Here is a 24,741-nt window from a genome sequence, read left to right as displayed (position 1 = left end):
CCTGAGAGTAGTTGCTTTTTGCCATCTTATTTGTCCAGCTTCCGTACTCCTTTTTATGCACTTTACAAGAAATACATTGGCGGCAAAATCCTGAGACCCTTATTTTGTTAGCGCAGGCAGGATGAAGCAGGGCTTTTTTTGTGACGACAGGAACTGTGTTGTTGGTCTTTAGAGTTTTGACGGCAGGTACGATTAGGGATGATGTTTGATAAGAAATGATCGAGTTCCAGCCCATTATCGAATCCTCTCATCGAACCCATTCCTTATCGATTCTCTTATGGAGTCCAGATAGGTTGTTGTATATGGAAAAAAACACACAATATTTGGTTTAACAAAAGCTCACTTTTATTATATAAGAAAAAAATAAAATCTAAAATAAATATTGACTGTTACCCCCCTAAAAAAATAAAATAAATAAATATTGACTGTTGTTACCCAAAGTATATTAAGTGGGATTTTTCATAAAAACAAATATATACAGTAACACAAAAACAACCTGTCTCTGTGATCACTATAGGTGTATAAATAATAATATAGTGTTCAATAAAATCAGTCCCTTGGGCACAAAACTGAAAATAATACAGCTCTCCAAAAAGTGCACTTCTGCTGCTATTTGACATAACTGTTTGTTATGATGCTTTGACATTTTTGCACTTTATTTCTTTACTGAAAGAAAATTCTATGAAGAGAAAAGTTGTTTGCAGATGTGGTTACAATGCTAACAAATGAAAAGTTAAAGCTAAAAAAATAAATACACTTTATTGAGTTAACATTATTTCTTTATAGGGGGAAAGATGTTATGAGCTAGAGCAGGGGTCACCAACGCGGTGCCCGCGGGCACCAGGTAGCCCGTAAGGACCAGATGAGTAGCCCGCTGGCCTGTTCTAAAAATAGCTCAAATAGCAGCACTTACCAGTGAGCTGTCTCTATTTTTTAAATTTAATTTATTTACTAGCAAGCTGGTCTCGCTTTGCCCGACATTTTTAATTCTAAGAGAGACAAAACTCAAATAGAATTTGAAAATCCAAGAAAATATTTTAAAGACTTGGTCTTCACTTGTTTAAATAAATTCATTAATTTTTTTTACTTTGCTTCTTATAACTTTCAGAAAGACAATTTTAGAGTAAAAATACAACCTTAAAAATAATTTTAGGATTTTTAAACACATATACCTTTTTACCTTTTAAATGCCTTCCTCTTCTTTCCTGACAATTTAAATCAATGTTCAAGTACATTTTTTATTTTTATTGTAAAGAATAATAAATACATTTTAATTTAATTATTCATTTTAGCTTCTGTTTTTTCTTCAAAGAATATTTGTGAAATATTTCTTCAAACTTATGATTAAAATTCAAAGAAATTATTCTGGCAAATCAAGAAAATCTGTAGAATCAAATTTAAATATTTCAAAGTCTTTTGAATTTATTTTAAAATTTTTGTTCTGGAAAATCTAGAAGAAATAATGATTTGTCTTTGTTAGAAATATAGCTTGGTCCAATTTGTTATATATTCTAACAAAGTGTAAATTGGATTTTAACCTATTTAAAATATGTCATCAAAATTCTAAAATTAATCTTAATCAGGAAAAATTACTAGTGATGTTCCATAAATTATTTTTTAAATTTTTTTCAAAAAGATTCGAATTACCTAGTTTTTCTCTTCTTTTTTTCGGTTGAATTTTGAATTTTAAAGAGTCGAAATTGAAGATAAACTATGTTTCAAAATTTAATTGTCATTTTTTTCGTGTTTTGTCCTTTTTTAAACCGTTCAATTAAGTGTAAATATCATTAATTATTAATAATAACATAGAGTTAAAGGTAAATTGAGCAAATTGGCTATTTCTGGCAATTTATTTAAGTGTGTATCAAACTGGTAGCCCTTCGCATTAATCACTACCCAAGAAGTAGCTCTTGGTTTCAAAAGGTTGCTGACCCCTGAGCTAGAGAATATAACAACTACACTACCCAGCATGCAACGGGAGTGACGAGCATGCGCGGTAGCCCCGAAAAGTGTTGTTGCATGTCGTCACCCGGCAGCTAAGAATGAGGTTATGAGCACGCTGTGAAAGTAAACGTCAAGAACTCAGCCAACACGCCTCGTCTGCATTATTTATAATTAGACAGACAACACATCTACAGTGTGATTTTGTAACGTTTACAAGGAGAGAAAAACAAAAGTTAAAAAAGGGAGATGTGTTGTATATATATGTATGTACTGCAGTGTTGTATATATATATGTATGTGCTGCAGTGTTGTATATATATGTATGTGCTGCAGTGTTGTATATATATGTATGTGCTGCAGTGTTGTATATATATGTATGTGCTGCGGTGTCATATATGTTGTATATATATGTATGTGCCGCGGTGTTGTATATATATGTATGTGCTGCAGTGTTGTATATATATGTATGTGCTGCAGTGTTGTATATATATGTATGTGCTGCGGTGTCATATATGTTGTATATATATGTATGTGCTGCGGTGTCATATATGTTGTATATATATGTATGTGCTGCGGTGTCATATATGTTGTATATATATGTATGTGCTGCAGTGTTGTATATATATGTATGTGCTGCGGTGTCATATATGTTGTATATATATGTATGTGCTGCGGTGTCATATATGTTGTATATATATGTATGTGCTGCGGTGTCATATATGTTGTATATATATGTATGTGCTGCGGTGTCATATATGTTGTATATATATGTATGTGCTGCGGTGTCATATATGTTGTATATATATGTATGTGCTGCAGTGTTGTATATATATGTATGTGCTGCGGTGTCATATATGTTGTATATATATGTATGTGCTGCGGTGTCATATATGTTGTATATATATGTATGTGCTGCAGTGTTGTATATATATGTATGTGCTGCGGTGTCATATATGTTGTATATATATATGTGCTGCAGTGTTGTATATATATGTATGTGCTGCGGTGTCATATATGTTGTATATATATGTATGTGCTGCGGTGTCATATATGTTGTATATATATGTATGTGCTGCAGTGTTGTATATATATGTATGTGCTGCGGTGTCATATATGTTGTATATATATGTATGTGCTGCAGTGTTGTATATATATGTATGTGCTGCGGTGTCATATATGTTGTATATATATGTATGTGCTGCGGTGTCATATATGTTGTATATATATGTATGTGCTCCGGTGTCATATATGTTGTATATATATGTATGTGCTGCGGTGTCATATATGTTGTATATATATGTATGTGCTGCAGTGTTGTATATATATGTATGTGCTGCAGTGTTGTATATATATGTATGTGCTGCGGTGTCATATATGTTGTATATATATGTATGTGCTGCGGTGTCATATATGTTGTATATATATGTATGTGCTGCGGTGTCATATATGTTGTATATATATGTATGTGCTGCAGTGTTGTATATATATGTATGTGCTGCGGTGTCATATATGTTGTATATATATGTATGTGCTGCGGTGTCATATATGTTGTATATATATGTATGTGCTGCGGTGTCATATATGTTGTATATATATGTATGTGCTGCAGTGTTGTATATATATGTATGTGCTGCGGTGTCATATATGTTGTATATATATGTATGTGCTGCGGTGTCATATATGTTGTATATATATGTATGTGCTGCAGTGTTGTATATATATGTATGTGCTGCGGTGTCATATATGTTGTATATATATATGTGCTGCAGTGTTGTATATATATGTATGTGCTGCGGTGTCATATATGTTGTATATATATGTATGTGCTGCGGTGTCATATATGTTGTATATATATGTATGTGCTGCAGTGTTGTATATATATGTATGTGCTGCGGTGTCATATATGTTGTATATATATGTATGTGCTGCAGTGTTGTATATATATGTATGTGCTGCGGTGTCATATATGTTGTATATATATGTATGTGCTGCGGTGTCATATATGTTGTATATATATGTATGTGCTCCGGTGTCATATATGTTGTATATATATGTATGTGCTGCGGTGTCATATATGTTGTATATATATGTATGTGCTGCAGTGTTGTATATATATGTATGTGCTGCAGTGTTGTATATATATGTATGTGCTGCGGTGTCATATATGTTGTATATATATGTATGTGCTGCGGTGTCATATATGTTGTATATATATGTATGTGCTGCGGTGTCATATATGTTGTATATATATGTATGTGCTGCAGTGTTGTATATATATGTATGTGCTGCGGTGTCATATATGTTGTATATATATGTATGTGCTGCGGTGTCATATATGTTGTATATATATGTATGTGCTGCGGTGTCATATATGTTGTATATATATGTATGTGCTGCAGTGTTGTATATATATGTATGTGCTGCGGTGTCATATATGTTGTATATATATGTATGTGCTGCGGTGTCATATATGTTGTATATATATGTATGTGCTGCAGTGTTGTATATATATGTATGTGCTGCGGTGTCATATATGTTGTATATATATATATGTGCTGCAGTGTTGTATATATATATATGTGCTGCAGTGTTGTATATATATGTATGTGCTGCGGTGTCATATATGTTGTATATATATGTATGTGCTGCAGTGTTGTATATATATGTATGTGCTGCGGTGTCATATATGTTGTATATATATGTATGTGCTGCAGTGTTGTATATATATGTATGTGCTGCGGTGTCATATATGTTGTATATATATGTATGTGCTGCGGTGTCATATATGTTGTATATATATGTATGTGCTGCGGTGTCATATATGTTGTATATATATGTATGTGCTGCGGTGTCATATATGTTGTATATATATGTATGTGCTGCAGTGTCATATATGTTGTATATATATGTCAATCAATCAATCAATCAATGTTTATTTATATAGCCCTAAATCACAAGTGTCTCGTATGTATGTGCTGTAGTGTTGTATATATATGTATGTGCTGCGGTGTCATATATGTTGTATATATATGTATGTGCTGCAGTGTCATATATGTTGTATATATATGTATGTGCTGTAGTGTTGTATATATATGTATGTGCTGCGGTGTCATATATGTTGTATATATATGTATGTGCTGCAGTGTTGTATATATATGTATGTGCTGCGGTGTCATATATGTTGTATATATATGTATGTGCTGCAGTGTTGTATATATATGTATGTGCTGCGGTGTCATATGTGTTGTATATATATGTATGTGCTGCGGTGTCATATGTGTTGTATATATATGTATGTGCTGCGGTGTTGTATATATATGTATGTGCTGCAGTGTTGTATATATATGTATGTGCTGCGGTGTCATATGTGTTGTATATATATGTATGTGCTGCGGTGTTGTATATATATGTATGTGCTGCAGTGTTGTATATATATGTATGTGCTGCGGTGTTGTATATATATGTATGTGCTGCGGTGTCATATATGTTGTATATATATGTATGTGCTGCGGTGTTGTATATATATGTATGTGCTGCAGTGTTGTATATATATGTATGTGCTGCGGTGTTGTATATATATGTATGTGCTGCAGTGTTGTATATATATGTATGTGCTGCAGTGTTGTATATATATGTATGTGCTGCAGTGTTGTATATATATGTATGTGCTGCGGTGTCATATATGTTGTATATATATGTATGTGCTGCAGTGTTGTATATATATGTATGTGCTGCGGTGTCATATGTGTTGTATATATATGTATGTGCTGCGGTGTCATATGTGTTGTATATATATGTATGTGCTGCGGTGTTGTATATATATGTATGTGCTGCAGTGTTGTATATATATGTATGTGCTGCGGTGTCATATGTGTTGTATATATATGTATGTGCTGCGGTGTTGTATATATATGTATGTGCTGCAGTGTTGTATATATATGTATGTGCTGCGGTGTTGTATATATATGTATGTGCTGCGGTGTCATATATGTTGTATATATATGTATGTGCTGCGGTGTTGTATATATATGTATGTGCTGCAGTGTTGTATATATATGTATGTGCTGCAGTGTTGTATATATATGTATGTGCTGCAGTGTTGTATATATATGTATGTGCTGCAGTGTTGTATATATATGTATGTGCTGCAGTGTTGTATATATATGTATGTGCTGCAGTGTTGTATATATATGTATGTGCTGCAGTGTTGTATATATATGTATGTGCTGCAGTGTTGTATATATATGTATGTGCTGCAGTGTTGTATATATATATGTATGTGCTGCAGTGTTGTATATATATGTATGTGCTGCGGTTGTTTTAAGAAGGTTGTGACAGCTGCCGTAAAGGAGGTGCGTTGCTAGCCTGGTTGCTATGTTCCTGCTTGGTCGTCATGTGTTTGTACCCTGCTCAAATCTCTCAGTAAAGTTATTCATTGGATTATAGCTTTTGTTTTGAACTTTATTACACCTTGGAGTGCTTTTTCCCGTCCATTGTTTTTCCTGCTTTCGCTATCTGCGCCTAATGACTGAGCTACGTGACGCCATTTCTTGTGATGTCCCACGGAGCATTTCTGGTCAGGACGGGATTCATTCCTAGGGATTCGAATAAAGAACCAACTTTTTTTCTTTACTATAGTGGTCTCGATAACGGGTACCGGTTCTCAAAAAGGGATTCGAGTCCGAGGACTCTGTTCTTTTCTTATCGAACAACCGGGAAAATCGGTTACGAGTATCATCCCTGGGTACAGCGAGAGTGTTGAAATAAAAAGTGTTTCTCGCCTTCCTGTCGGTCGTTTTTTCTTGATAATGACCTGGCAGCAGCCAGCGTCATCTCACAAGACCCTCGGGTGCTGTGAATGTCAATCAAGTGACGAAAGTGACGTCTTGGTGAAGATTGATGATCGCAAATTTTTAGGTCTATTTTTTTAATGCCTGGCTGGCGACGGACTGACACATATACATCAATCAATGTTTATTTATATGTAGACGTAAAGTTAAGAAGTGGAACACGAGGACGTGCGTTTAACGCTGGCCTCGCTACGTGAGCTACTTTGCCAACAATACACTCACCTTTTAACAACAACATATTCACTCAACATGCTCCCACCTAATAGCTGGATTTGTTTTAAGATGTGCCGCGAAGCCTGCTCTGCGTGAAGTGGTGGGCGTGTACTAGGGACGTAACGTAAACGGTAAAAATGCAAACCATGGTGAAAGTCCTGTTTTAAACTAAAATGATTGGAAATTGATAACTGCACTTGAATTAAACTCACAGACTGACTGGTGCCAGCTCGCTATCTTACAAATTCTAACATAAAAACAAGAGACATTAACGTCTTTCCCCATTACAACAAACGACATATACCAATCGAAACATATATGAACACTTTGCTGTCTGAGCAACTGAGATATTCAATTGTGCACGCTGAACATGCAAGTTGTGCTAAATGGGTAAATGGGTATGGCGCTTTTCTACCGTCAAGGTACTCAAAAGTGCTTTGACACTATTTCTACATTCACCCATTCACACACTAACTTGCAAGGCCCTAACTGAAACCCATCAGGAGCAAGGGTGAAGTGTCTTGCTCAAGGACACAACGGAAGGAGGCTGGGGATCGAACCAGGAACCCTCAAGTTGCTGGCACGGCCACTCTAATAACGGAGCCACGCCGTCCCCTTCTACGAGTTACCCTTCTATACTAAGAGAAAAAGAGGCGGAGGACTTTTTATGGTGCGTTCAAGGACCGCCGGACAGAGTAGGATGCCATAAATAATGGATAATAATAATATATTTTATTTGTTACCCACTTTTCATTTAAACAAATCTAAAAAGTGCTGCAGTACAAAGCAAAATGTAAAACAATAGTTTAGATAAATAAAATGTGTGAATGTTGTCTGTCTGTCTGTGTTGGCCTTGTGATGAGGTGGCGACTTGTCCGGGGTGTACCCCGCCCTCCGCCCCAATGCAGCTGACATAGGCTCCAGCACCCCCCGTGACCCCAAAAGGGACAAGCGGTAGAAAATGGATGGAAAATACTACGACTAAAACACTATCAGTGAAGCATAACAGACACAAAACATGCACAATAGTTTTCTGACAGTTGGTTATTTTAGTCATTTCAATATAAACAAAAAAACTTTGTCAAAAGATTTCAGTGTGTGTACTTTTTGAGCACATTCGACAATATCACGATAATAATAATAGCCGTCATCATTTTGGTCACGATAACCGTGTTAGGACATTTTCATGTCGTTACATCTCCGGTGTGGACTCATCTCACCTGTGGAAGTAAACACCTTCTCTTGCCTCACCCCTCATTGACGTAAACTCACTGACGCAAAGCCAACAGTGACACCTAGTGGGCAGACAATTAAATGACAACCTGATCAGGTCATTGTTCAACATTCCTTTATTGTCCAGCTCAGTGTTTTTCAACCTTTTTTGAGCCAAGGAACATTTTTTCATTGAAAAAATGCGGAGGCACACCACTAGCAGAAATCATGAAAAAATGAAACTCAGCAGCCGATATTGACAATAAAAAGTTGTTGTCGCAATTGTTGGATATGACTTTAAACCACAACCAAGCATGCATCACTATAGCTCTTGTCTCAAAGCAGGTGTACTGTCACCACCTGTCACATCACGCCGTGACTTATTTGGAGTTTTTGGCTGTTTTCTGTGTGTAGTGTTTTAGTTGTTGTCTTGCACTCCTATTTTGGTGGCTTTTTCTCTTTATTTGGTATTTCCCTGTAGCAGTTTCATGTCTTCCTTGACCGCTATTCCCCACACCTGCTTTGTTTTAGCAATCAAGAACATTTCAGTTGTTTTTATCCTTCTTTGTGGGGACATTGTTGATTGTCACGTCATGTTCGGATGTGCATTGTGGACGCCGTCTCTGCTCCACAGTAAGTCTTTGCTGTCGTCCAGCATTCTGTTTTTGTTTACTTAGTAGCCAGTTCAGTTTTAGTTTCATTCTGCATAGCCTTCCCTAAGCTTCAATGCCTTTTCTTAGGGGCACTCACCTTTTGTTTATTTTTGGTTTAAGCATTAGACACCTTTTTACCTGCACACTGCCTCCCGCTGTTTCCGACATCTACAAAGCAATTAGCTACCTGCTGCCACCTACTGATATGGAATAGTATTACACGGTTACTCTGCCGATCTCCACACAGTGCAGACACTCAACAAGAACACATTATTTGCAGATTATAATTACTGGGTTGCAAAAAATATTTTTAACCCAAATAGGTGAAATTAGATCATCTCCCACAACACACCAAACTGTATCTCACCGCACACTAGTGTGCCGCGGCACAGTGGTTGAAAAAAACTGGTCCAGCTCACCTAAGAGGCTGTTTGTTTATTTTTTTATTAGTAACATCAGTCAGTCTCCATCTTTGTCTTCAAAGCTGCCTGCCAGTCCACGGCGATCGCCACGACAACGGAGGCGAAGCCACGGCCGAAAGAGTCTGATTCACCAGAGCGCTTGTGTGGATCTTTCACCCGAACCCTCAAGTGTGGTGGACTCCGCTCATGACAAACCTTGAAGTGGCCAAGAGGAGACAAGTCTGGCCTTTAAATAAAACAAAAAAAAACTGATGGACTTCTTATGAAATGCCAAGGTTTTTACTTTATATTTCTGCTGATTGTTTTTTTTTTATTATTTAGCTTGCATATCCACATTGTCTTTTTAGTTTATTTACATTTCAACACTCCAGATGTCAACTATGCAATTACTTATTTTATCCTTAAATGCCAAGTACAAAACAAAAACAAAAAAAGCTTAGTCCAGTGACTCGTGACGTTTACTCTTTGAAGGTTTTCTTTCCAAGCTGTATTTTATTGTGGACCAAGTTAAGAGCCAGTTTTCTGGTGCAAAGTCTGTATTCCAATGTGCCAATGAATGATACATTTCTATCAGCTGCAGTTGGATGGCATGCATGTTGCAGCCTGGGAGAGAAGTATTTATATTTTGCTTAAATGGAGGTTACTTTGCAGGCTGATTGAACATGCACATGTTGTATTTATTATCACACACCAGACAGCCTGAGCCATCATCACGCTGTTCTGTGATCCACTTTAGAAGCACTTCTGCTGTTTGATTCTGCACATTAAAATTAAAGAAAAATCCTGTTTCTTTTCATTCAGGTAAGGTTTTATTGACAAAACAACACAGTGGCTGTTAATGACCCTCAATTAGGTCCCGATGTATTTCCTTCTGGGTTCACTGAAGACGATTCCTCCTTCTTTCATGGCAGCTCGGAATGACTGAACCTGCACAGAGGAAAAAGTTAGAAACCCGTCGTCTAAAAATGTTTTTTTTTATGGTCTCCACTCACAGCATCAGAGCGGTACGTCCAGGGGATGGCGTGGTACACCATCCTGGTGATGCCCGCCTGCTTGCACCGATGCGCCAGCACCTCGCCCACGGCCTGACATGCTGCCACGCAGTTGGTGGAGGGCAGGTGCTCCTTCAGCGCCCACTCTTTGGTGGAGCAGGAGAGCACGGGGACGGGCGAGGAGCAGGAGAAGACCTCTGCTGTCACGTATCGTATACTGCGAGAAAACACCAACCTAGGGGGGAAATAGTAATAGTAATAATTTAGGGAACTAAGTCCAACAGCAGAACTATCACAACACAAAATAGTCAATTTGTCTAACTTTGCAGTTTGGCCGATCGGACTATCTTCACGGTCAGTTTTAGACGGGTCACATGGATGTGTGGTGACCCCACACAGGGGCATTGAAGTGGAGGGGTGAGTGAGGATACAAGGAGGGGCCCCAAGCACAAGGAGGGGCCCCTGGGTTGTTATAAAGTTGAAGATGTTCTTCCTGCCATGTAAATATGTAAGTTATAAAAAATGACAGTACAGGTTTGGACACCTTCTCATTCAATGTGTTTTCATGACTATTTACATTGTAGATTGTCACATCAAAACTATGAATGAACACATGTGGAGTTATGAAAGGTGAAGTAACTGAAAACATGTTTTATATTCTACTTTCTTCAAAATAGCCACCCTTTGCTCTGATTACTTTTTCCGCACACTCTTGGCATTCTCTCCATGAGCTTCTAGAGGTAGTCACCTGAAAGGGTTTTCACTTCCCAGGTGTGCTTGGAGCTCATCGAGAGAATGCCAAGAGTGTGCGTAAGTGTACGGAATCATTTTAGTTGTGCTTACCGACCTCGAAGCTATTTTATTTGGTACGTGGTGAAATTATAAATGTGGCCAGTAGATGGCAGTCACAAATAAGAGATACGTGTAGACTGCAATATGACTCAAGTAAACAACACCAAAACTATATGTTCCATTGAAAATATAGAACATTACACACGGCGCTCAAAAATCTATCTAAATGTTTTAGTACGACTTTGAAGCCGCACCGCTTGGTGGATTGTATGTGCTTCAACATAGGAGTATTATTATGGTGTGTGTGTATAAGGTAAGACATATTATCTGGTGTTTTGTTTCGCAATATTATGCAAAAGCGGCTTTCCTTACCTTCTGGTACCTGCTGATCTGTATTTGAGATCTGCATAAGTCCTGAAAATGTGTGCGCGTCCGCCTTTGTAGTCCATGCCGACATCGTAGTGGATAAGCTTCTTCTTTTCCTCTATCTTCTTGTTATGTGACATTCATCCTCCACTGTTGCCATTTCTAATATAAAGTAGTGTAAAGTTCTTACTTACATCTGTCAGTAAACTCGCCATGAAAGCGCTAAAACATACCGGTGTAGTGACTTGACATTATTCACCCAAGGAACTTTAGTTATTAGAGAGTGTCGGTCGGACGGTTTTTCACGGGACACATTTACGGCGTTGTTGTTGCACTAGTGCAGTGTTTTTCAACCTTTTTTGAGCCAAGGCACATTTTTTTTATTGAAAAAACTGTGAGGCACACCACCAGCAGACATCATTAAAAATGAAACTCAGCAGCCGATATTGACAGTAAAAAGTTGTTGTCGCAATTGTTGGATCTGACTTTAAAGCATAACCAAGCATGCATCACTATAGCTCTTGTCTCAAAGTAGGTGTACTGTCACATCACGCCTTGAGTTATCTTGAGTTTTTTGCTGTTTTTCTGTGTGTAGTGTTTTACTTCTTGTCTTGCGCTCCTATTTTGGTGGCTTTTTCTCTTTTGTTGGTATTTTCCTGTTGCAGTTTCATGTCTTCCTTGAGCGCTATTCCCCACACCTGCTTTGTTTTAGCAATCAAGAATATTTAAGTTGTGCGGACCCTTTTCTTCTTTGTGGGAACATTGTTGATTGTCATGTCATGTTCGGATGTACTTTGTGGACGCTGTCTCTGCTCCACACACTGTAAGTCTTTGCTGTTGTCCAGCATTTTGTGTTGTGTTTACTTTGTAGTCAGTTCAGTTTTAGTTTTGTTCTGCATAGCCTTCCCTAAGCTTCAATGCCTTTTCTTAGGGGCACTCGCCTTTTGTCTATTTTTGGTTTAAGCATTAGATACCTTTTTACCTGCACACTTCCTCCTGTTCCCACATCTACAAAGCAATTACCTACCTGCTGCCACCTACTGATATGGAATAGTATTACATGGTTACTCTGCCAAGCTCTAGACAGTGCAGACACTCAACAACGGCACATTATTTACGGATTACAATTACTTGTGTGCAAAAAATATTTTTAACCGAAATAGGTGAAATTAGATAATCTCCCACGACACACCAGACTGTATCTCACCGCACACTAGTGTGCCGCGGCACAGTGGTTGAAAAACACTGCACTAGTGAGCCACGGATGAGGAGATGCTGCTCCATTATTGATTGAAGTCTGAATGTCTTTAAAACTGTTAGCTCCATCTTTTGACACTTCTTCCACTCCCGTCCTTGCACGCTACACCGCTACAACAAAGATGACGGGGAGAAGACGCTGTCCAAGGTGAGCCACGTAAATAAGAGCGCCCACAAAACGGTGCATCCTGAAGCGACTGTCAGAAAGCGGCTTTAAGATGATGTGTAAAACATCATCTATGCAACATTATGACCAAAGAACCAGCATTACATGTTATGTACACCACAAGATAGTCTTTTACATTTAGAAAAAAATCATAATATGACCCCTTTAATGCGCCTTATAATCCGGTGCGCCCTATGGTCCGGAAAATGGGGTACTAGTTTTAAAGATCCCGATCTGAACCTGACGGTTCGTAAAAACACAATTTGTGACTGGTGAAAATGTTGTTGTATTTGTGAAAAGGCAAAGTTGAAGTAGGTGTGCACACCTGTGGTGGAACTCCCGGTGAGGCCACGTCGTCTTCCATCCTCGGTCCTTCACCGCCAAGCCCAAGAGCTCCAAGTTCCGCGGGTTGCGGTTGACAAATTTGGGGTTCACGGCCTCATTTTCTCGCAAGTCTGGTTCCGGCTGGGAGGACGACTGTGTCACACACCGAGCTGTTTACATGTATCAAAAAAAGACAAACGTTTTAAAAAATCTCACTCTGAGAAAATAAATAGAGCGAATCCGCATTTTTTTAAAAAGTGGCTTTAAATACAAATAAATGCGAGTTTACCTGGTAGTTTAGTGGACACGCTACATCGCGGAATTACACCAAACAGCAGACGAACACTTCGACGCAGCGCCATTTATGAGTCAAACACAATTTGTTTACACATATAGTACTGACATTTTTTGTCACAAAATATCATTTACCAGAAATAAAAAACTAATATTTACATTTAAGAAACAAGTCACTGCAGCACATGGGACCATAGACATATATAATGGGACGCCATGTTTGACATTCACACAACATCCGGGTGCGTCATCGAAAAGGGCACTGACAGAAAACAGCGACTCAAACTAAAGTTCCGCTACTGATAGAAAGCTTCTTTTCCCAACCATTGGACGTTTGTTTAATGTTCATGCATGCAGCAGTTAAAAAGTACACATATTTAATAACTCAACACCATTTACATTACAAACCGTCACGTTTTTTTAAACTTGGCATCCTAAAGTTTGTACTCTTTTATTTATCTTATTTATTCATTCATTCATTCATTCATTTTTTATTTATTTATCTCCTTAATTGATGTGCATTCTTGATCAATAGACAATGAAACTTTAGCAACTAAACACATATTTACACACCTATGCTTGAGAAGGAACAGGATGAAGAAAATCTTGTCATACCAAAGACTATAAAAATGGGAGCCATAACCTCCCTGCTTGGCACTCAGCAACAAAGGGTTGGAGTTGGGGGTTAAATCACCAAAATGATTCCCGGGCGCGGCGCCGCTGCTGCCCACTGCTCCCCAAGGGGATGGGACAAATGCAGAGGACAAATTTCACCACATCTAGTGTGTGTGTGACAATCATTGGTACTTTAATCTTTAATCTTTAATCTTATATTTCCTGCCCCCTTCAACATAATAAGTAGCCCAGATTCACAAGCATACTAACTAGGGATGTCCGACAATGGCTTTTTGCCGATATCCGATATTCCGATATTGTCCAACTCTTAATTACCGATACCGATATCAACTGACACTGCTATATATATACAGTCGTGGAATTAACACATTATTATGCCTAATTTGGACAACCAGGTATGGTGAAGATAAGGTCCTTTTTTTAAAAAAAAATTAATAAAATAAAATAAATTTAAAAAAAATTATTGAATAAAAAAGAAAGTAAAACAATATAAAAACAGTTACATAGAAACTAGTAATGAATGAAAATGAGTAAAATGAAGTGTTAAAGGTTAGTACTATTAGTGGAGCAGCAGCACGCACAATCATGTGTGCTTACGGACTGTATCCCTTGCAGACTGTATTGATATATATTGATATATAATGTAGGAAGCAGAATATTAATAACAGAAAGAAACAACCCTTTTGTGTGAATGAGTGTGAATGGGGGAGGGAGGTTTTTTGGGTTGGTGCACTAATTGTAAGTGTATCTTGTGTTTTTTATGTTGATTTAATAAAAAAAAAATTTTTTAAACGATACATATAATTTCCAATATTACATTTTAAAGCATTTATCGGCCGATATTATCGGACATCTCTAATACTAACCAAACAAATACATCCAAATACAATGAAAACAAACAAAACACACACACAAAAAAAACAACAAGTGCAAAACTTCATGAAGTACAAACCGAATAAAAAAAGTAATATACACCTCACGGGATGATACAAAACAAATACAAAACCAGAAGAAAAAATAAGTAATATAATAAATATAAAGAAACATGTAAACACTTACGGCTGTGCATATGATCTTATTGTTCTGTCTTTATATATTTTTTTCAATTGGAATATTCTACAATCTTTTATCTCATTGTAAAGAGAATTCCATAGTGTAACCCCCACCACTGATATACACATTTGTTTTAAAGTTGTCCTTGAATATTGATGTTGGAAATGACCTTTTCTTCTATGCTCTTTATTCTCACAAGTGATGACAAACATTTTGTGTAAATTTGCTGGTAATGTTTTACTTTTAGCCTTAAACAGGACACATAATGTCTGTAACTTTACTAGCTCCTGTAGTTTCAATAAACCAGAATTAATAAATAGTATGTTAGTGTGTTCTAGATAATATGCTTTATTAATAATCCTCACTCTTTGTAAATACATGTATTTTATTTATGGATCAAATAGTGTAACGACCTGCTCGGGTTGATGTTTTGTTCGTGTGTGGGTGATGTTAAAATTTCCCATGATCTTGAACGTACCACAGATGGAAAGTGATTGGCGAATAAGGAAGAAATGCACATTTAGTCTGACGCTCTTCTTCCAACTTGTATTGTCCTTTGTGCTAACACAGCTTTATTCCACCGCCTTTATTCGTTCCTCCGTCTACCTTCGTCTCTTCTTTCTTCAACACCTTCCCCTTATTCGCCAATCACCTACCATGTGGTACGTTCAAAACCACAGGAATTCTGAATCTCACCCACACAGGAACACAACATCAACTCTAGCAGGTCGTTACAATATTATTGTGTGAATGTTCCAAAGCAGTGAATGCTCCTTCCACATTTTTCAACCCGCTTCAATCGTTCCACCGCCAAAACATCCCTCTTAATCAGGACAAAACACAAAGTTGTTTTTTGAACTGGAAAAATTCCCGGTTTTCCCGAAATTCCGTAATACCATTTCTCAATTAATGTTACTACGTCAACATTTCTCGACCGATTTGAAAAATTTCAACACGAACCATTATTCAGAACATTCACTTTTTTTTAGCATTTTCAAAAAAATTCCCGTTTTTTTTCTCAATTAAAAAAGTACCATTTAAATGGTTGGTGTTGAAATTTTGATTTGAAAAATGTTGAAGTAGTAACATTTTTAATTGAGAAATTTTGTTACGGAATTCCTGGAATTTCGGGAAAACCGGGACACCGGTTTCAACACCAACCATTTAAATGGTTGGTGTTGAAATTTTGATTTGAAAAATTCCAACACCAACCATTTAAATGGCTGGTGTTGACATTTTTCTAATCGGTCGAGAAATGTTGAAGTAGTAACATTTTTAATTGAGAAATTTTGTTACGGAATTCCTGGAATTTTGGGAAAACCGGGAATTTTTTGGAAAATGCTAGAAAAAATGTGAATGTTCTGAATACGTTTAAATGGTTCGTGTTAACTTATTCAAAACATTCACTTTTCTTTTTTTTTTTCAGCATTTAAAAAAAAAAAATCCAGCTTTTCCAGAAATTCCCAAATTTTCCCGAAATTCCCATTGAAATAAATGGGACATTTTTTTCAAAGTTCCACAACTCCTCCATTTCTTATCCAATTCTAACCGTTCCAATTTCAAAATATTAAGCCTGTTCAGGAATTGTTTGCTCCCTTTCAACAATTATTTTTAAAAATTCCCGGATTTCCTAGAATTCCCAGTCTTTAGGGACAAAAAAACCACAAAAAAAAAATAAAAAATGGAAAATGTGGTTTATCAATGCGTACAGCTGCCAGCACTAAAAGTTGAGTCTGTTTTGATGCTAAGAAAAATGTTATGTTGTGATGTATTTTATTTTTTGTCATACTGTATATGTATTGTATGTTTTTTTCTTTTTCTCTCTCTTTCTTTTCTTTTAAATTGTAATTTGACTGCCTTTTTTACACCACGGCCAGGGGACTACAGATTAAAACTAGCCTCATTTGTTGTATGAAATTGCATTGTCCCCTTCAAAATAAAATAATTTAATCTAATCTAAATTTCCCCATTCATCAATTTTTTAAGCATCCACAATTCCCACATTTTTCAACCAATTCAAACCCATTGCACCTTCAACACAATACAACTCAACCTGGAAATTCAAACAACCATTTTTCCACGTTCAACAAATTTCCAGGAATTCCTTATTTCCAACCTTTTTTAGTGCGACGACTCCCTTTCACATTTTTCAACCCATTTCAACCGTTTGTGGAGCCCGACTTAAACAAGTGGAAAAACGTATTGGGGTGTTACCATTTAGTGGTCAATTGTACGGAATATGTACTTCACTGTGCAATCTACTAATACAAGTTTATATCAAAATCAATCAATTCACTATCAGAACATACCAGAATGCTAATAGTTTCCATGCTGCTGTTGCCCTGAAAATGAAAATGTTTTTTTTATATAAAATACTGTCTGTTCTTTTAATAATTTTTTTAAATCTTTGTTTGTTTAATATTCATTGTAAAGTCCAGCTGTTTTTTCAGTGGGGCCTTGGCTCCACTGCAAGCATGAATAAATAAAGTCAAGTCAAGTCAAATTCCTCAGGACAAAAAAAACAAGTTGGTTTAAGAACTTGAAAAATTCCCGGTTTTCCCGAAATTCCGTAACGCCATTTTTCAATTAAAAAACTGTTCTTACTTCAACATTTCTTTACAGATTTAAACAATTCCAACTCCAACCAATTCAGCTCATTCATGCTCTTAATCGTTTTAAAAAAATCCCGCTTTTCCCAAAATTTCCAGGAAGTTCCCATTGAAATGAATGGGCCATTTTTCCAAGTTGCACAATTCCCCCATTTTTCAAGCTATTCAAAGCATTCCAACATCAACACATTCCACTCATCCTGGACATTCAAACTAACACTTTCCCAAGTTCCAAACCAAATTCTGGTTTTCCTGGAAATTCAAACTGTTCAACATTCAAACTATTCTTACATTCATAACACATTCTATTCAGTTCAACTTCTGATTTGTAGTCTCCTTATTCATCTTTGCATTGACCTGATCACTGACCTGCTTTGCCTCCTAAAAGGTAACACAGCATGTGCATTAAAAATAAATAGTTATTAATCTGCTCTTATACATGATTAATGAGATGTTTTGCGATTAATCACATGACTTGTCATTTTTGCCAGCCCTAATTAAGACGCAACACACCATGTGATCATACAAGAAAATCATATTTAATTTTAGTTCAAATTTGATCACTTTGACGATGCATAAAGAAAATACCGGAAGTAATGTGGTTCAAGGTATTGTCATGAAAATGAATAAACAAGCAATCTGAGTAAGGCACAGGAGAAAACTGCTACAAATTTTTCAAGTTAAAATGTGTTACGCTTCTGTAACACAACACTGTTTGGTGGATAAAGCTTGATTAGCAGGTGAGGATCATGATAATGTGGGCGTTAACTAAATTAAGTAGAAAACCCCAGTTCAATATACATTCTCTTAAACTTCCCTTTTCAATTTGTAAGAATATCATAATGTTAATTACAGTGGGGAAAAAAATCAATACCTACGTGTCTGGAATGAATAAGAAAGTATGTTTACAACGCAGAGTAAATACAATAGTTTCTTAAATTGTCATTGTAATAACAGTCATAACCGTCATGTTCATTGTGCAATCAAACTATTACATCATCTCAGGCCACACAACAATGCTGCGTGTTCTGCAGTCCCAAGCACTTATTGACGTACATCAATTAATCTTTTTCGCAGGGAATGATTTGGCCGGTGTGCTGCTCATATGGCAGCTGATGCATTGATCAGAGAAGAGAAGGAGAACGGGTTCAGCTTGTAGCCTGTGCCGCTGTAGAACTTGTTCTGGAACTCCACCCTAAACCAAACAAATCAAAAGTTAACCGCATAATTTTACACAGCATTGTGCAATAAGGAGGATAATTAGGGATGGAAGAGCTATTGTGATTTTTCATCCACTGTCTATCTGTGTTGGCCCTGTGATGAGGTGGCAACTTGTCCAGGGTGTACCCCGCCTTCCGCCCGATTGTAGCTGAGATAGGCTCCAGCGCCCCCCGCGACCCAGAGAGGGAATAAGCGGTAGAAAATGGATGATGGATGGATGGATGTCCCCCCCCCCCCAAAAAAAAAAAAAAAAAATAAGGCAGGGGTGTCAAAGTCATTTGAGCTCAGGGGCCGCATGGAGGGAAGTCTGTGCACACGCGGGCAGGACTACTACAATCATGGCACTCAAACTAAAAATAAAGACAACTTCAAATTGTTTTCTTTGTCTTACTTTGGGCAAAAATAGAACAAACACATTCTGAAAATATTACAATAAAAACACAGAAAAAAAATACCGGCAGAGGTGACGTTTAGATCCATGAAGGAAAGAAGAAAGTAAAGTTTAGATCCATGAAGTAAAGAAGAAAGTAAAGTTTAGATCCATGAAGGAAAGAAGAAAGTAAAGTTTAGATCCATGAAGGAAAGAAGAAAGTAAAGTTTAGATCCATGAAGGAAAGAAGAAAGTAAAGTTTAGATCCATGAAGGAAAGAAGAAAGTAAAGTTTAGATCCATGAAGGAAAGAAGAAAGTAAAGTTTAGATCCATGAAGGAAAGAAGAAAGTAAAGTTTAGATCCATGAAGGAAAGAAGAAAGTAAAGTTTAGATCCATGAAGGAAAGAAGAAAGTAAAGTTTAGATCCATGAAGTAAAGAAGAAAGTAAAGTTTAGATCCATGAAGGAAAGAAGAAAGTAAAGTTTAGATCCATGAAGGAAAGAAGAAAGTAAAGTTTAGATGCATGAAGGAAAGAAGAAAGTAAAGTTTAGATCCATGAAGGAAAGAAGAAAGTAAAGTTTAGATCCATGAAGGAAAGAAGAAAGTAAAGTTTAGATCCATGAAGTAAAGAAGAAAGTAAAGTTTAGATCCATGAAGGAAAGAAGAAAGTAAAGTTTAGATCCATGAAGGAAAGAAGAAAGTAAAGTTTAGATCCATGAAGGAAAGAAGAAAGTAAAGTTTAGATCCATGAAGGAAAGAAGAAAGTAAAGTTTAGATCCATGAAGGAAAGAAGAAAGTAAAGTTTAGATCCATGAAGGAAAGAAGAAAGTAAAGTTTAGATCCATGAAGGAAAGAAGAAAGTAAAGTTTAGATCCATGAAGGAAAGAAGAAAGTAAAGTTTAGATCCATGAAGGAAAGAAGAAAGTAAAGTTTAGATCCATGAAGGAAAGAAGAAAGTAAAGTTTAGATCCATGAAGGAAAGAAGAAAGTAAAGTTTAGATCCATGAAGGAAAGAAGAAAGTAAAGTTTAGATCCATGAAGGAAAGAAGAAAGTAAAGTTTAGATCCATGAAGGAAAGAAGAAAGTAAAGTTTAGATCCATGAAGGAAAGAAGAAAGTAAAGTTTAGATCCATGAAGGAAAGAAGAAAGTAAAGTTTAGATCCATGAAGGAAAGAAGAAAGTAAAGTTTAGATCCATGAAGGAAAGAAGAAAGTAAAGTTTAGATCCATGAAGGAAAGAAGAAAGTAAAGTTTAGATCCATGAAGGAAAGAAGAAAGTAAAGTTTAGATCCATGAAGGAAAGAAGAAAGTAAAGTTTAGATCCATGAAGGAAAGAAGAAAGTAAAGTTTAGATCCATGAAGTAAAGAAGAAAGTAAAGTTTAGATCCATGAAGGAAAGAAGAAAGTAAAGTTTAGATCCATGAAGGAAAGAAGAAAGTAAAGTTTAGATCCATGAAGGAAAGAAGAAAGTAAAGTTTAGATCCATGAAGGAAAGAAGAAAGTAAAGTTTAGATCCATGAAGGAAAGAAGAAAGTAAAGTTTAGATCCATGAAGGAAAGAAGAAAGTAAAGTTTAGATCCATGAAGGAAAGAAGAAAGTGAATGAATGTTTATAACTGAATACATTTACATATGTATAAAAATGTGTTTTCGGTAACACTTTAGTATGGGGAAGATATTCACCATTAATTAGTTGCTTATTAACATGAACATTAGTAACATATTGGCTCTTAATTAGTCATCATAAAGTACTTATTAATGCCTTATTCTGCATGGCCTTATTATACAAGCAGTAAGCCATGAACTAAGAGTCTTCCCTCAATAACCTCAGAAGTATTGCTTATTAGTAACTCTAACTCTAACTCTAACAGATAATGGCTTTTTTGCCCATAGCCAATATTGCCTAACTCTTAATTACCGATTCCGATATCAACCGATACCGATATATACAGTTGTGGAATGAACACATTATTATGCCTCATTTTGTTGTGATGCCCCGCTGGATGCATTAAACAATGTAACAAGGTTTTACAAAATAAATCAACTCAAGTTATGGAAAAAAAAAGTGCCAACATGGCACTGCCATATTTATTATTGAAGTCACAAAGTGCATTATTTGTTTTAACATGCCTCAAAACAGCAGCTTGGAATTTGAGAGAGCATAAGGAAGTTGAGGTTGGCGGGGTGGGCGGGGAGGGGGCAGCGGGGGGTGTATATTGTAGCGTCCTGGAAGAGTTAGTGCTGCAAGGGGTTCTGGGTATTTGTTGTGTTGTGTTTATGTTGTGTTACGGTGCGGATGTTCTCCCGAAATGTGTTTGTCATTCTTGTTTGGTGTGGGTTCACAGTGTGGCGCATATTTGTAACAGTGTTAAAGTTGTTTATACGGCCACCCTCAGTGTGACCTGTATGGCTGTTGACCAAGTATGACTTGCATTCACTTGTGTGTGTGAAAAGCCGTAGATATTATGTGACTGGGCCGGCATGCAAAGGCAGTGCCTTTAAGGTTTATTGGCGCTCTGTACTTCTCCCTACGGCCGTGTACACAGCGGCCTTTTAAAAAGTCATACATTTTACTTTTTGAAACTGATACCGATCATTTTGAAACCGATACCGATAATTTCCGATATTACATTTTAAAGCATTTATCGGCCGATATCGGCAGTCCGATATTATCGGACATCTCCTAACTCTTACATGTTCCCCTAGTGTCCAAGTAACTGTAAATTAAGTCTTTGTTACTTAGAATATGTTTCCCATACTAAAGTCTTACCGTGTTTTCTTTTGTATTATTTTTTTAAATGAATTAAGTAACGTTTATGACAACCTTTTTCCAAAAGACAATATAGAACGTGAGATATAACAGGACAATGCATATATTTATCATTTGTTTTCAAAACGCTTACAAAAAAGTAGGACGTCAAAAATGTACTGTGGGACCCCATTTTTATGACTTGATGGGGTCCCTGGGACCCAATTTTAAAAATGATACACTGATGGAGTATTGGTGTGTGCAAAACAGCAGCAGACGGCTGTGGCCTGCAGGCCGATTTTAATACTAATCAATAGGGATGTCCGATAATATCGGACTGCCGATATTATCGGCCGATAAATGATTTAAAATGTAATATCGGAAATTATCAGTATCGGTTTTAAAAAAGTAAAATGTATGACTTTTTAAAAGGTTGCTGTGTACACGGCCGTAGGGAGAAGTACAGAGCGCCAATAAACCTTAAAGGCACTGCCTTTGCGTGCCGGCCCAGTCACATAATATCTACGGCTTTTCACACACACAAGTGAATGCAAGGCATACTTGGTCAACAGCCATACAGGTCACACTGAGGGTAGCCGTATAAACAACTTTAACACTGTTACAAATATGCACCACACTGTGAACCCACACCAAACAAGAATGACAAACACATTTCGGGAGAACATCCGCACCGTAACACAACATAAACACAACACAACAAATACCCAGAACCCCTTGCAGCAATAACTCTTCCGGGACGCTACAATATACACCCCCGCTACCACCGCCCACCTCAACCTCCTCATGCTCTCTCAGGGAGAGCATGTCCCAAATTCCAAGCTGCTGCTTTGAGGCATGTTAAAAAAAATGCACTCTGTGACTTCAATAATAAATATGGCAGTGCCATGTTGGCATTTTTTCCCATAACTTGAGTTGATTTTTTTTGTAAAACCTTGTTACATTGTTTAATGCATCCAGCGGGGCGTCACAACAAAATTAGGCATAATAATGTGTTCATTCCACCACTGTATATATCGGTATCGGTTGATATCGGAATCGGTAATTAAGTGTTGGACAATATCGGAATATCGGCAAAAAAGCCATTATCGGACATCTTTACTAATCAAATATCATCTCGGGGGCCATAGATCATTCATTCTTTGACACACACACTGCAAAAAGTCAGTGTTCAAAAACAAGAAAAAAAATACAAAAATGAGGGCTATTTTATTTGAACTAAGCAAAATGATCTGCCAATAGAACAAGAAAATGTGGCTTGTCAAGACTTTCCAAAACAAGTCAAATTAGCTAACCTCAATGAACCCCAAAATAGCTTCAAATAAGTATATTCTCACTAATAACAAGTGCACTTTTCTTGCTAGGAAAAAAAAATTAGACCTTTTTGCTCAATATGTTGAAAAATATTCTTAAATGAAGTAAATGCTAGTGCCATTATCTTGACATAATGATATGCACTCATGTTTTTTTTTTCATGCTTGAAGTAAGAAATGATGACTTTAAATTTAGTAGTTTTCTACTTGTGAGTGTTGATGACACAACACTTGATATTCTAGTTTCAAGCATGTTTTACTCAATATAGCTCATCAAATCTCAGCAACAAGCTGTAATATCTTACTGACATCATTTAGGAGCAAAACAAGTAAAACACTCTAACATCAAATCTGCTTAGTGAGAAGAATGATCTTATCAGACAGAAAATAAGCAAATATCACCCTTATTTGACATATTTCATCTTACTTAGATTCCAGCTTTTGCAGTGCAGGTTATAAGCAATGAGGTTGCCTTAGTAATAATAAAATAAAAAGTGTACCAGTGCAGACGGAGTGCGTGAAGAAAAGCTGACAGGCCCTCCATAACGAGCAAGATGGCGACGGTCAACACTGCGAAGAAGGCAAAGACCACAAAGAGAACTGCGGAGCCGACGTAGCCTTGCCACCTGAGAGCGATACGCATCACCATGACCCACAACACCTCCGACAGCTCTGTGGGAAGAAACAAGGCACACTTGCAAATGACGGCGGACCGACAATAGCGTGCGTTTCAAAGAGGAAGTGACTAACGTGCGTGTGCCAGACTGAGAGCCCAGAGTCGCAGGTAGGAGGCGGTGTTGGAGATGCAGCCCAGGCAGTACTCGATGGTGTGGATGGCCTGGTGCATGAACACGTCAGCACCGTCAAACTCCTAAAGGAGGAAAGCAGAAATGATTGGCAAAAGTCTTGTTGAAGAGTCATACTAGACTTCAGCCTCGCCTTCTCCTCCGCACACCCGCCTTCCACCTCCCCCTGTCGGGTGTTGATGGAGCCTTCGTCGGCCACCAGAAGGTGTGTGTCTTCTTCCTGATGCAGCGGGAGACATGCACTTATCGAGGGCAGTCCTGCTCAACTGGCAAGTTACAAACGTGTAAATAAAAGAAGCAGGAGACTTACTGGCAGACGCCGTCTCCCCTTGTATGTCAGGTACTCAAAGAGGGGTTTGCCAAGCAGGAGGACGGGTACGGAGCAAAGCGCCAACACCACCAGGACTTTTTGAACAATACCCTACACATTGAGTGCCAATTCAACAATAAAAAGTAAACGTTGTCGTCATTGAACGTATGTAC

At 37.2% G+C, this 24,741-nt stretch overlaps 3 protein-coding genes across 4 annotated transcripts in view; 1 reads left to right on the top strand and 2 right to left on the bottom strand.

The window, feature by feature from the left end:
* si:ch211-203d1.3 (protein phosphatase Slingshot homolog 3) overlaps positions 1-10,081 on the top strand; it is a 46,536-nt gene extending 36,455 nt beyond the window's left edge. The window contains exon 17 of the mRNA XM_062045984.1: positions 9,356-10,081. Coding sequence (XP_061901968.1) covers positions 9,356-9,493 — 138 coding nt within the window. The 3' untranslated portion in view covers positions 9,494-10,081. The remainder of the gene's footprint in view (positions 1-9,355) is intronic.
* mrpl18 (mitochondrial ribosomal protein L18) lies at positions 10,080-13,675 on the bottom strand. The gene is made up of 4 exons (XM_062045985.1): positions 13,480-13,675; positions 13,192-13,360; positions 10,286-10,520; positions 10,080-10,220 (listed from the first exon to the last, which is right to left on the bottom strand). The coding sequence occupies exons 1-4, from the start codon at positions 13,550-13,552 to the stop codon at positions 10,143-10,145; spliced, it is 555 nt and encodes a 184-aa protein (XP_061901969.1). The 5' UTR covers positions 13,553-13,675; the 3' UTR covers positions 10,080-10,142.
* A 4,646-nt stretch (positions 13,676-18,321) lies between these two features.
* Positions 18,322-24,741, bottom strand: part of tcirg1b (T cell immune regulator 1, ATPase H+ transporting V0 subunit a3b) — a 29,560-nt gene continuing 23,140 nt past the window's right edge. Inside the window, exons 17-21 of one of the 2 annotated variants that reach the window (XM_062045982.1) lie at positions 24,569-24,679; positions 24,392-24,484; positions 24,203-24,323; positions 23,953-24,124; positions 18,322-18,977 (exon numbers count right to left, since the gene is read on the bottom strand). In XM_062045982.1, the coding sequence (XP_061901966.1) occupies positions 18,884-18,977; positions 23,953-24,124; positions 24,203-24,323; positions 24,392-24,484; positions 24,569-24,679 (591 nt within the window). In that variant the 3' untranslated portion in view covers positions 18,322-18,883. The remainder of the gene's footprint in view (positions 18,978-23,952; positions 24,125-24,202; positions 24,324-24,391; positions 24,485-24,568; positions 24,680-24,741) is intronic. The other variant, XM_062045983.1, reaches the window with a different exon arrangement.

Source organism: Entelurus aequoreus, linkage group LG04, assembly GCF_033978785.1.
Source record: "Entelurus aequoreus isolate RoL-2023_Sb linkage group LG04, RoL_Eaeq_v1.1, whole genome shotgun sequence".
NCBI classification, from domain to species: domain Eukaryota; kingdom Metazoa; phylum Chordata; class Actinopteri; order Syngnathiformes; family Syngnathidae; genus Entelurus; species Entelurus aequoreus.
The sequence above is the reverse complement of the archived record's forward strand: the minus strand, read 5'-3'. Positions and strand labels throughout refer to the sequence as shown.